This window comes from Dendrobates tinctorius, unplaced genomic scaffold, assembly GCF_039654945.1.
Source record: "Dendrobates tinctorius isolate UK_male_01 unplaced genomic scaffold, ASM3965494v1 ptg000162l, whole genome shotgun sequence".
Classification (NCBI taxonomy): domain Eukaryota; kingdom Metazoa; phylum Chordata; class Amphibia; order Anura; family Dendrobatidae; genus Dendrobates; species Dendrobates tinctorius.
Window position 1 is genome coordinate 57,467,546 of NW_027361829.1, and position 13,038 is coordinate 57,480,583.

The following is a 13,038-nucleotide window of genomic DNA, read 5'->3' on the forward strand; positions in this document are numbered from 1 at the left end:
CCCGAGTCATTTGGCTGAAGATCTTTGGGATCTGGATCCCCTCGACCTGGACTGGTTAGTACACATTAGGGTGACCGGATCTCATATGGGGGGGAAAAAATGTCAGAATCTTGTTCGTCTGGACCCCACAAAACGATTCCCCTTTCCAGATATTGAGAGAGCCAAAATTTGAGCTCGATCAAACGACGTTAACCCGTGCCGCTCGTCGCTCAAAGTTTGAAAAAATCCAAATTGAGGTATTTTAAGATTTAGGTATTTTGCATAGTCTGTTAGACTATAAAGAATGTGACAACAACATTGCAGAAATAGCCCTGACCAAATTTTCGAACCATTTGTGGTATTTGAATGCAGAGTTGGTGGGATTATCGTTTTTTGATCCCACCATTACAGACAATGAAAAGTTGTTAATGGCTAATAAATTGCTCAGTAGCACAGATGAACCATCAGAGCACGCTAACCTACATGAGTTGATAATTTTACATAGTTATCTAATCTATTCTAGAGCTTTTGTTAAAGTAGTTTTTGAAACGTCAGAATATAATGCTCGGCATTTGCTTACAACTTGCAGGACATATTGCTTTTGTTCTTCATCTTTTGTCAGAAGGTCGTTAAAGTCGGTTACTTCCTACCTCTTTTAATTTTTCTTTCCTAACTTTTGGATTTACAACCCTAGCGTGCTCTGATGGTTCATCTGTGCTACTGAGCAATTTATTAGCCATTAACAACTTTTCATTGTCTGTAATGGTGGGATCAAAAAACGATAATCCCACCAACTCTGCATTCAAATACCACAAATGGTTCGAAAATTTGGTCAGGGCTATTTCTGCAATGTTGTTGTCACATTCTTTATAGTCTAACAGACTATGCAAAATACCTAAATCTTAAAATACCTCAATTTGGATTTTTTCAAACTTTGAGCGACGAGCGGCACGGGTTAACGTTGTTTGATCGAGCTCAAATTTTGGCTATCTCAATATCTGGAAAGGGGAATCGTTTTGTGGGGTCCAGACGGACAAAATTCTGACATCGATTTTTTGCGGTCACCCTAGTACACATCCTCCCCAATGGTTTGGCTCTATATGAGACCTGTCGGTCCCTATTCTGGTTGGGGAGCCCTGACGCGGCGAAATTAGCCGCCGTAGTCCAACCAGGGTTGCAAAAGGCCCGAAAATGGGCCTGAAACTGGTGACAAAATGGCGGTTTGACCTTTTGCTGAGGAAGAAAACCGCTCTTGCCTCCTGTTGTGAGTTCATTTTCCCCTTCACCATTGAGGTCTGATGAACTCCCTCTTCTGGTGAAGGAAGGTAGTGAGGTTGATTACAGAGCACCTGAGCAGAATGATGACTGGGTGACTGTGATTGCTGACTGGATATAAGGCAGCCGATGCCCTTCTGCCTTGCAGGTGATTACTCTTAGGGATTCTTGGAGACCAGTCTGATTCCTGCTCCTCAAAAGCTATGTTTTCTGCTCTACTTTTTGCATTTGTGTTTTGGTTTTGTTTTGCCTTGTTTTTCTGTATTTCTGCCTTTCCCTGCTGGGTGAGCTGTATTCCTTTTTGCTCTGTCTTCAGATAATACCTGAGTACTGATATAGTCTTTTTGAAGCCTAGCGTCTTCAGGGCTTTTTTCCCTATCAGTCTGTTGGCTCTTGTTTTTGAGAGGGTTTTGGCGGATTGCAGACAGCAGCTTTGCTATTCTGTCCTATTTAGTTAGCTTGGGCCCCATCATTTGCTCAGCCTATCTTTCTATCTGTGTGAGTGTTTTTTCATCTTGCTTCACCGTCATTATATGTTGGGGGCTGCCTATTGCTTTGGGGTTTGCTCTGGAGCAGTTTAGATTTCCCTTTCTGTCTTTAGGCTATGTAGTTCTCCGGCTGTGATCGAGGGGTCTAGGGCACCGTAGGAACCCCCCACGGCTACTTCTAGTTGTTGTTGTTGTTGTTAGGTTCAGGGGTCTGCAATCCGATAGCTGCCAACTTCTCTGGTTTCCTGGACTTAGCTAGTATTTCTGTTTTTGCCTCCTACGGTGACTCATTCATAACAGCCTCCTGTGGAGTCGGAGCTGATCAAACTTCTCTCCGAACAGGCGGCCACACTGGTATGGTAGCGCTGTCAAGGACTTTTTTGAGGCTGAATCGGCCCTCCATGTCCTTAGCCATAGCACTCTCCTAATGGAGGTTGCATTTGCGGCCGCAAGTGCTGCGCAGTTGGCCGCATTAAAGATGCATTGATCAAGTAGTCCCCCACCATGGCTATCTGATTTGTGATTTCTGATACTTCAGCTGGTAGGTCTATGTCTTGCAAGGCTCTATTCAATGATTCTGACCAAGAAATCATGTCCTTGGCTACCCACGTTGCTGCGAACGAGGGAGAGAGTGCTGATCCCGATGCCTCAAACACTGAGCGAGCCAAGTTCTCTATGAGACAATCAGTGGGATCCTTAATAGAAGAAACGCTAGGTACGGATAGTAGAGTTTTTGGTGATTCTGTCCACTTTTTACGAAGATCCGGGGCAAAAGGATAGTTCGCTTCGAGTGCTTCTGGCCCAAGAAACGCCTGTCCGGTCGTTCTGTGTCGTTGCCACTATGTCCTCAAATTCAGGGTGAGTGCAAAATACTCTATGGGGATGCTTAAATGACATCTTATGGCCCAGAGCCAGAGTGGAATCATCCTCAATCCCCAGAGTCTGGTTGACGGCTCCTATGAGACTGTCAACCATTTCCTGACCACCCGGCATATCTAGGTCAAGAGGTTCGTCCAAGTCGTAGTCCGAGCCTTGCTCGCTATCGACTGCTGGTGACGAGGAGCGAGAAGCAGAGCTCATGGATGCAGAGGCACCGGATGGACCGGGAGACGCCGTGTGGGTTCGTTCCCCCCGGGTCTGCCTGGAGTGAGCGGCCCCTGCAGGCCGGAGGCTCCTGTGAGGTAGAGGCCCCCTCTAAGACAGGCGAGCCACTGTCTCTGCCACTATCTGGGGCCCAAAGGGACTCGATTGCTCTCGTAAGTGACGCCATAGATTGCGACAGTGATAACGCCCATTCCGGAGGACTTGGTACACTGGGCTCGGTTGCAGGGGAGGGCTCCTGAACACGTACGGACTCAAAGGATTCGCATACTCGCTTGATCTGCGCCCGCAGAAAAGCAGACCGACAGGAGATGCATGCAGCGAATAAAAACATATGCGTCTTAGGTTTTCCTGACATGCTGTACCTGTCAGGCATCCGCGCTGAAAAAAATGACGGGGTAGGGCGCTCTTCGCTTCTCTTAGCGTGGCCTCTCTGTGGGGCTAGGGGGCAGCACTTACCCCAGTCCTGTGTCCCCTGTGTCATCAGCGTGCGAGGCGTCTATCTGCATCACCACTGCGGACAGGCCCCCTGGATGAAAAAAGGGATCCTGGGGCCGGTACTTCTGTGTGCGGCCTAGCTTCGCCTGAAGCTGGGGCCTAAATTTCTTCGGCGTCCGCCCAGGCCATGGGGGGCGGGGCCGCCATGACGCAACGCCGGGGGTGGAGACTTCTGGCCTCGGCCTAGCGCCGGCTGAAGCCGTGGCCTCGATTTTTACCATCCACCCGGAGGGGGGGGTGGGCGGAACCGCCGGACCCCAGAAGCAAGGCCGGGACTGGATCTGCCGGACGCCCGTCTCTGCTGCTGCCTGGGAGAAGTTTAAGGGCTCCAGCCCTGCTGGAGGGGAGGGGGGCCATATGAAAAAAGGATGGTGCAGGCACCCTAACTCCATCTAACCCCTTGCCGGGGAGAGGAGAGGGACCATCCGCCGCCTTGCCCCACCGCAGTCTTAGCACTGGTGGGGCAGTGGGGGCCACACGGACTAAGCTTGTGCCTCTGTGCTGCCTAGGGTTTCAATACCCTAGGGTGGACAGGGCTAAGTCCGGCATCATGTCCCACGGTGCGGAAGAGGATACGTGGAGGGACACTCGCACGCGCTCGCCCTTTGTTTGTTTGGGGAGATCGGACCCCTTCAATAGGGTCCGTCGCCCATATCTCACCTCCGTGGTCTGACAATATCCCACGTTGCGGGAGAGGATACGTGGAGGGACACTCGCACGTGCTCGCCGGTTGTTGGTTTGGGGAGATCAGACCCTTTCAATAGGATCTGTCGCCCCTATCTCATCTTCATGTGAAAAAAAGGAACATCCGAAAAAAAATCCCCGTGCGGGAGAGGATACGTGGAGGGACACTCGCACGTGCTCACCCGTTGTTGGTTTGAGGAGATCGGACCCTTTCAATAGGGTCTGTCGCCCCTGTCTTACCTTCATGGGGAAAAAAGAGAAAAAAAAAAAAAAAAAAAACAGTCTTGAGATTCCAACAGACACTAAGCAAAAAACCTGGTTTCCGCCCGCAATCGGGGCAAGGGTGTATACGGCGGAGAAGGAGCTAACCTCTTTTTTTCACTTAGTGTCAGCCTCCAGGCGCCAGTAGCATACACCCACAGTACCTGTGTCCCCCAATGAGGCGAAGGAGAAAAGGAGTGATCACACCTTGGAGAGCTGTTGCACCAAGTGGACTGACATGAATCATGGCTCCAACACGAGAGATGTAAATTGAAACAAAGGAGAGGATTATCAAACTCTTAAAAGAGGGTAAATCATCACGCAATGTTGCAAAAGATGTTGGTTGCTCACAGTCAGCTGTGTCTAAAATCTGGACCAAATACAAACATGGGAAGGTTGTTAAAGGCAAACATACTGGTAGACCAAGGAAGACATCAAAGCAGCAAGACCAGAAAATTAAAGCAAAATGTCTCCAAAACAGGAAATACACAACAAAACAAATGAGGAACGAATGGGAGGAAACTGGAGTCAACGTCTGTGACCGAACTGTAAGAAACCGCCTAAAGGAAATGGGATTTACATACAGAAAAGCTAAACTAAAGCCATCATTAACACCTAAACAGGAAAAAAACAAGGTTACAATGGGCTAAGGAAAAGCAATCGTGGACTGTGGATGACTGGATGAAAGTCATATTCAGTGATGAATCGCGAATCTGCATTGGGCAAGGTGATGATGCTGGAACTTTTGCTTGTTGCCATTCCAATGAGAATTATAAAGATAACTGCCTGAAGAGAACATGCAAATTTCCACAGTCATTGATGATATGGGGCTGCATGTCAGGTAAAGGCACTGGGGAGATGGCTGTCATTACATCTTCAATAAATGCACAAGTTTAGGTTGATATTTTGGACACTTTTCTTATCTCATCAATTGAAAGGATGTTTGGGGATGATGAAATCATTTTTCAAGATGATAATGCATCCTGCCATAGAGCAAAAACTGTGCAAACATTCCTTGAAAAAAGACACATAAGGTCAATGTCATGGCCTGGAAATAGTCCGGATCTCAATCCAATTGAAAATCTTTGGTGGAAGTTGAAGAAAATGGTTCATGACAAGGCTCCAACCTGCAAAGCTGATCAGGCAACAGCAATCAGAGAAAGTTGGAGCCAGATTGATGAAGAGTACTGTTTGACACTCATTAAGTCCATGCCTCAGAGACTGCAAGCTGTTATAAAAGCCAGAGGTGGTGCAACAAAATACTAGTGATGTGTTGGAGTGTTTTTTTGTTTGTTTTTCATGATTCCATAATTTTTTCCCTCAGAATTGAGTGATTCCATAATTTTTCCCCTCTGCTTGGTCTAAAAAAGTAACCATTACTGACTACCACATTTTTTGTTCTAGATTTCTTTTAGTGTTTCTTAAAGCCAGAAAGTTGCCATTGGAAATGACTTTAGTTTTGTGCCATGTCTGTGATCTGCTTTTTTTCTACAAAATTAAATAACTGAATGAACATCCTCCAAGGCCGGTGATTCGATAATTTTTGCCAGGGGTTGTAATCTTCCTGAGATTTGAAGTTGCTTTTTAATACCAGCACCTTCAGGTCTATGATGCTTCATGTCAGGATGTGAAGAAGGAGCTTGATCTTCGGCTCCTCCGTTGATGTCAGGCTTCTTTTCTGCTTCTGAACATGCAAAGCGCGTCTCAGAAGCCGGGAAGAGAACATCCAGCTTCAGAGGTGCAAAGACTTGTATGAAAAGAAGTCGCATGACGCCCGCTCTTCCAAATCTCTTAATCATGCCCACAGTGGCGTGAGGACATGCTGAGTAGGGCGACTAGCCTGAAGAAACAAACGCCCCATTGACTAGTCAAAAGAATAATTTGCATATGAAAAATAGACTTCAGAAATACTTTTTCTAAAGATCTGTTAATGAGTCAAACGTAATAAAGGGCTTGTAAGCCAGAGTGTTTACAAAAAAGATACAACTGCTGGTGAATCGGGGAGAATGGGGAACATGTGAGGTTCCCTTTAAAGAACCAGAGCTTTCATCACTACATTTTACAGGAATTTTATTTAGCTCTCTTAAATATGTATATTGGAAAAAGATTTTATATTTTGATCTCTTTATATCATGAAGATTTCCAAGACGTGACACTACATCTTTAAGCCATAAACCATATTAGTATGGTCTACATATAGTACTACTATTGCTTTTTTTTGGGGGGGGATTACTATCCTTCACTGCAAAGACAGCAATCAGGGTACTATTAAGTATAGTGGTCAAGGATCTGATAAAGCGAGTCTAAAAGGAGGGCCCACGATCACTATATACAACAAAGACTGCAAGGAAAGATCATATTATCCCCCTTTACAGCCCTTTAAGGTAGCAAATAGATTACAAAAATTCTCTAATCTACGTCAGGGCAACCAAGTATACTCGTACACTAGATGCATACTTTATGCCTATAGAAATTGCAACATTGTAATTTGATGTGTACCTTATGGGCCTGAAGAAGCATGTGTACCACTCCTGGTGCTCCATGGCACCAATGTACCAACCGATCTGTTTCATTGCTTAACGATGAAGGATAATTGCCAGACCTGAACTTCTTGTGGCGGACGTAGTCAATACTTGGCTTCACAAGCTCCGTCAATGTTTCTTGGTCTACCTTTGCTAGTGGCTGTAAAGAAAACACACCCATAATAATACAATTAATACCAGATTCCACAATGCAGTCACTCTGTCTGCTGCAACATAATCCAATTGATGGATCTGTATTAACATGCAATGTATATTAAAGAAGCTTTCTGCTTTTTTTCTGGATGCCCTCATTTTCATGACACAAATAAAAGTTTTGAACATCCAAATTATAGTACCTAAACCGTATGCTCAGTAGCCACACTCCAATGCACTCGCCATCTTGGTTTATTCCTGTGGTCTTCTTAACCTAAAGTAAGGAGATTTACTTACCTGCCAGGATCTGCAATGAATATTTCTCTTAGGCCTGTTTCACATTTCAGTTATTTGACGTCAGTCCAAATCCGCCAGGTTGTGAAAAAAACGGAGAGAGAATTTTTTTTCTTTGCACGGCTGTTCCGGAACGCTACTCAGGGGTTAAAAGCCCTGCTACAACGAATCTGCCGGGCATGCGCAATATAAATTAGCGGACCGTCGCTCGGAAAAAACATTGCAGAGTCCATCTCATCCGCCCGGGAGACGCTAAAATTTTGACGGATCCGTCAAAAAACGGGTGGGACGGATGACCGTCAGTCAAGATCCGCCGCTAATGTAAGTCTATGGAGAAAAAAAAACGGATCCGCCCCTTTTTTGGAGGATCCGTTTTTTTTCGAAAATTGACGGATTTTGACTGATGTCAAAAAACGGAAGTGTGAAACAGGCCTTAAACTTCAGAAACTATTTATATCTACACATAGACCTCAGATCAGACAGTAAAATACACAGTTTGGCATTCCCCAGGACGATTTCCCATGAAATGTGTTACTGCAGTTCAGAAGTTATAGAGGAGAGAAGCGCTATACAGAGCATGTCAAGCTTTTACTCCTGATGGAGCTGAATCTCAAGAGAAACGCAAGTTGAGGACAATGTCTTGGATTCTCATCTACTGTAATGTTGCGGTGTAAGCCAGGGACATACATGGAAATCATGGAAACACATAGCAGAAGTTTTAATCGGGGCCCCCATTCCCCAACCAAAAAAAAATTAAAATAATAATATTCGGCAGGGTCACAGAAGAGCATATCTCACAACTCTGCAATCCTTACAAAACTGCCCCACAAACACAGTATGATACCCTAACAGTACCCTCCACACACATGGTATGATGAACCTACACTGTACCAACCTCCCGTGGCAAAGTATGGCGATCACAACACAATATGATCCCCAACTTGGAACCCCACACAACCCTCCCTACAGTATAATGGGCTTACATACAGTATAATGGCCTCACACCTCCCCACACTGTATAATGGCCTCCACTATCCCTCCAAACAGTATAATGGCCTCCACACAGCATGATGGAACTCACACAAACCTTCACACTTTATAATTGCTTGCATACAGTATAATGGCCCCCACATACCCCTCCAAATATTATAATAGCCTCCACGTAGCACTCCAAATAGTGTAATGGGCCCATAGTCCTCCATATAGTTTACTGCAACCCATAATCCTCCATTTAGTATACGGCAGCCTATAATCCTCCATACAATATAATGCACTCCCCATTGGTCTCCATAGAGAACAATACAAACCATAGTCTATACAGTACAAAGCACTCCATAGTCCTCCATACAGTATAGTCCTCCATACAGTATAGTGCACTCCCCATAGTCCTACATATAGTACAATGCACTCCATGGTCCTCCATATAGTATAATGCACCCCATAATCCTGCATACAGTATAATGCACCCAATAGTCTTCAATATAGTATAATGCACTCCCCATAGCTCTCCATAAGGTATAATGCATCTCATAGTCATCCATAGAGTATAATGCATCTTATGGTTATCCATAAATTATAAGGCACTCCCAATAGTCCTCCAAATAGTATAATGAACTCCCCATAGTACTAAATACAGTATATTGCACTTCCCATAGTCCTTCATACAATACAGTGCACTCCCCATAGTCCTCTATACAAAATAATGCATTCCCATAGGCCTCCATACAGTATTATGGCCACCACAATGTCCTCACTGTTTTAAAAAAAAAAAATACAACACAATACTCACCTCTCCTCCTCGGTCCCTCGCTGCTCTAGTCTCTGCAGCAAGCGTTATGAAGCGCCCCACATCCTCCGGGCAGCAAGGCGCCATGTAGTGACGTCATCGTGCCCACTGGACTGAGATGTCAGACGCAGAGGGGGAATGATAGGAGAAAGCGTCAGCTGGTGTTCTCTATGTCATCTGGGATGCCGATACAGTTGAATGTGCTATGACAGGCGGGGGATCAGGTGCCGGCGCTGGCTCACTGGGGTAAGCTATGAAGGTTATGTGACTGTATGGTCAATGCAACTCAGCAACAGAATTCAGCCTATAAAAGGGTCAGCTGCAATTGGATCTGCATCATTGTATAATGTTGCTGTACTGCGGCATTAGCATTTTTTATACCTAACTGCATTATTATTATTTTATTCAGGTTCGACAATTTAGTACCTTTATAGGGTTTTTGTAGTGAAACACTAATAATGTGGAAATCTCTATGGGACTGTGTTCTAATATATTTTCACTTATGCGAATCCTTGTGACACTGGCAAATTTTCATACAATACAGTATAGAACATTATTGTTGCTTTAGATTAGACATGCCTTCTGTATCTTTTAGTGATGAGGACACATGTATATGTTCTTGGATCCACTGTGCTATAATGTTATTATATATGGATAATATTTTAAGAGAGAATAGGAATCAGGAGCGTATCAAGTAAAATTTACATTTTATTACAGAATGTATGTAAAAACCAATATCCAAAGGAATGAAAACCAAAAGGCAAGGAGGTGGTGACACCCAAGTGCCACGCAAAAAGGGAAGTACACAATAATATGGTAAGGGACAGTGTATTATAGACTGTAATCAGACCAAAGAAACTGTTGGTCTCAAAGACAAAGATAGTCACAAGTGCAACATGATTCGTCAGGCAATAAATGCAAAAAAGGTCACAAATTATCAGACAGAATGATGCTACAAGAAAATAAAATACTAATGCATTCGGCAATATATATAAAAATGCTAAATGTATCATTGAAATAGTACTATACGCAGCCTCAACCTCTATGATACCAGTATTCATACAATAGCTATAATAGATATACCGTATTCAAAATATATGAGGCAGCTATATACAAGTAGTCCAATTTATAAAGTACATGTACAGAACAAGATCATTAATAGCAACATCTAGGATAGTACTATACAGAGGATAAGTGTGTAATAAATTCTTAAAAAAACAAAATGCATGATTACATATCAAATTGATACATAGAAGATCAGAAAGCGGGTAAATATATATATTTGTGCATAAACCAAATTAAAGGATAATACATATAATATAGCATAAAGAGAAAATCCCAACTGGTTGTGGAGCAGTCTACATAAGGTACATAGGACACAGTAATCTCACTTGCCCGGAAAATAGAACACCCAGTATACGACCTGTAAGTAAGCGTGGAGAGTGGCCCCAACGCGCGTTTTACATTCTGGCTTCTACGGGGGGGGCACTGCTTGGTTACAGCCTATGATAAATGGTCACTTGTCTTATCGTGTACTTCCCATTTTGCCTGGCACTTAGGTGTCACAACCTCCTTGCCTTGGTTTTTATTACTTTGGATATTGTTTTTACATACATTCTGTAATGAAATTTAAAGTTTTACTTGACACACTACTGATTCCTATTCTCTTTTCGATTATTAATTTATGTGGAAGAGCGCTTAATAAGACCGGTTCTTCCTTTTTGGATACTTACATGGATATTATTTCATACTATATTAATAAATCTTTACAAACACTTCTTTTGGTGCCGTTTTTTAGATTGTACACTTTGGGTACGATTTATCAAGACTGGCATAATGCATAGTCGCACTACACCAGTCTTGATGGAGTACTGGAGTACTTCAGTCTCTGAGTGGTGTGCACCGCACCAGAAATGCTACTCCAGGAAGAGACTGGAGTAGCACTTCTGCCATGTAAAACGCCGATAGTTTGGTTGAATTGGCTCCTCCTCTGCTCTGTGCATTCAGTGGAGCTGATTCAAACTGGTGTGAAATGGAAAAAGTTGCAAAATTTCTGCACAACTCCACGCTGTGTAAAAATGTATTGACTTGATGGAAAGGATTTCATTTTTGAAAGACCTGAAGAGAATTCATAGGCAAAGGAGTTGGGGTATCAATGATCATCATGTAAGAGGTCGGAGAAACAGACACATTTTACAAGTGACATCACATTCTAGTTCAATAGAAGTCAAGCACGTAGTATGAGACTGACTACTGGTTTGTACGATGACTCAATGCTGCCGAGTGGTGGCATGACAACACATAACCGAGTTCTCTGACCACAAAATGGATAAAAATTCATAGAACACAAAGTAAAGATGACCAATTCTTATCCACCCTGCTCTCCCGCCAAACTTTGGGATGGTCAGTTACACTGCTCTGGGTGTCGTCCCACTGAGCAGTGACATTGATTGAGGGTGGTTTCACATTTGCGTTTCCAGCAGCAGCGTCGGCCTGCGCATGGTCGCCGCTAAGCCCCACCCCCTGCCGCGCCTCCTCCGGTAGCTCTGCCTAGGGGCGCATGACGCTGCATGCGACCTGCGTCCCCTATCTTTAGCACTGGGGATGCAGGCTGTGCGCAGGTATGCGTTTGGCGGCGCATGCGTCCTTTTGACGGTGCGCCGAGTGCACCAAATTGCAACAGGTTGCGTTTGGCGCTGGTCGGCGCACCGTCAAAAGGACGCATGCGCCGCCAAACGCATACCTGCGCACGGCCTGCGTCCCCACTGCTAAAGATAGGGGCCGGAGGTCGCATGCAGCATCATGCGCCCCTAGGCGGAGCTACTGGAGGCGCGGCAGGGGCGGGGCTTAGCGGCGGCCGTGCGCAGGCCGAAGCTGCTGCTGGATATGCAAATGTGAAACCACCCTGACAGTGGTCCCAAACTAGTCTGCTATCTGCAGGCATTTAGAGCAGGGACAATTAAACTTAATTTTTAAACAATTACATTTAGCATTTAGTGATAATACATGCATCATTAAGGAGGGTATTAGGAAGCTGATAAACCGCTCCCAATACCTTTCTAGGGGTAAATTCTGATGACAGGTTTCTTTTAACCCCTTCAGGGAATTTGACACAAGTCACGTCACAGCGATCATGTGAGCACAGGAGAAGTGCACGCACAATCGCTGCCTGGAGCCCCAGCTGGTCACAGCCAGGAGGGGCTGCATATAGAAGGCTGTGAGGTTGAGAGGCTCCCTTTCCTACTCACTCGGAACCCCAGCAACATCATCACAGGCTGCCAATCTTTGCCATGGCAACCTGAGGTTGTCCTGATTACCTCCGGTTCTAATAGCTACAGTGGCCTGATTACACCATCACTATGCCAGTAGAAGTGTGTCTGGCAGTATTTTATTAAACTTTCCCCTTTGAAATAAACTGAGTTTAGCAAAATAGTTGCCTAACTGAAAGAGTTTGGCCAACAACTATCTCTTGTGTCCTTCCAGCTTTATCAAGGACTAGCTGAAGAGCCCGGCGTTGCCTGGGCATAGTAACTAACTGTGGTTAGTTATAACAAATCATAGTGATTATATTGCACATAAAAACATTTCACATCATTTATTCAACACTACAGATTTGCAACACAAATTAAAAACGATTACCCAAGTATTGATAGTATTTTATTTTCAACTCATTCAAGAGCCTTTTGATAAACAAAATTTTTGGTTTTTCCTTTCGGTTTCTTAGATTAACAGATTTTTGGCAGTTCCAACTCTCGAACGGGCCACGGAAAGTTGACCAAGTGAAAAGCATAGAGATTATAGAGATTGCAAATCGATCCCTACTACTTTCAAGGACTGTCCCTGAGCCTTGTTAGTGGACATTGAAAATGCCAATTGAACTGGAAACTGGAGAAGTTTAAAATCAAAATGCAAATCAGATGGAATGAGTGGAATTCTTGGAATGAAAATGTCCTCTCCTTTGGCACATTCTGTTGCTTAGCTGTGTATCTAATCCTAT

General features: G+C 44.3%; 1 protein-coding gene across 1 annotated transcript in view; it reads right to left on the reverse strand.

Annotated features, from left to right (window-relative positions):
• The window catches only part of LANCL2 (LanC like glutathione S-transferase 2), an 84,961-nt gene that overhangs the window by 37,136 nt on the left and 34,787 nt on the right, over nt 1-13,038 (reverse strand). The window contains exon 6 of the mRNA XM_073550043.1: nt 6,786-6,968. Coding sequence (XP_073406144.1) covers nt 6,786-6,968 — 183 coding nt within the window. The remainder of the gene's footprint in view (nt 1-6,785; nt 6,969-13,038) is intronic.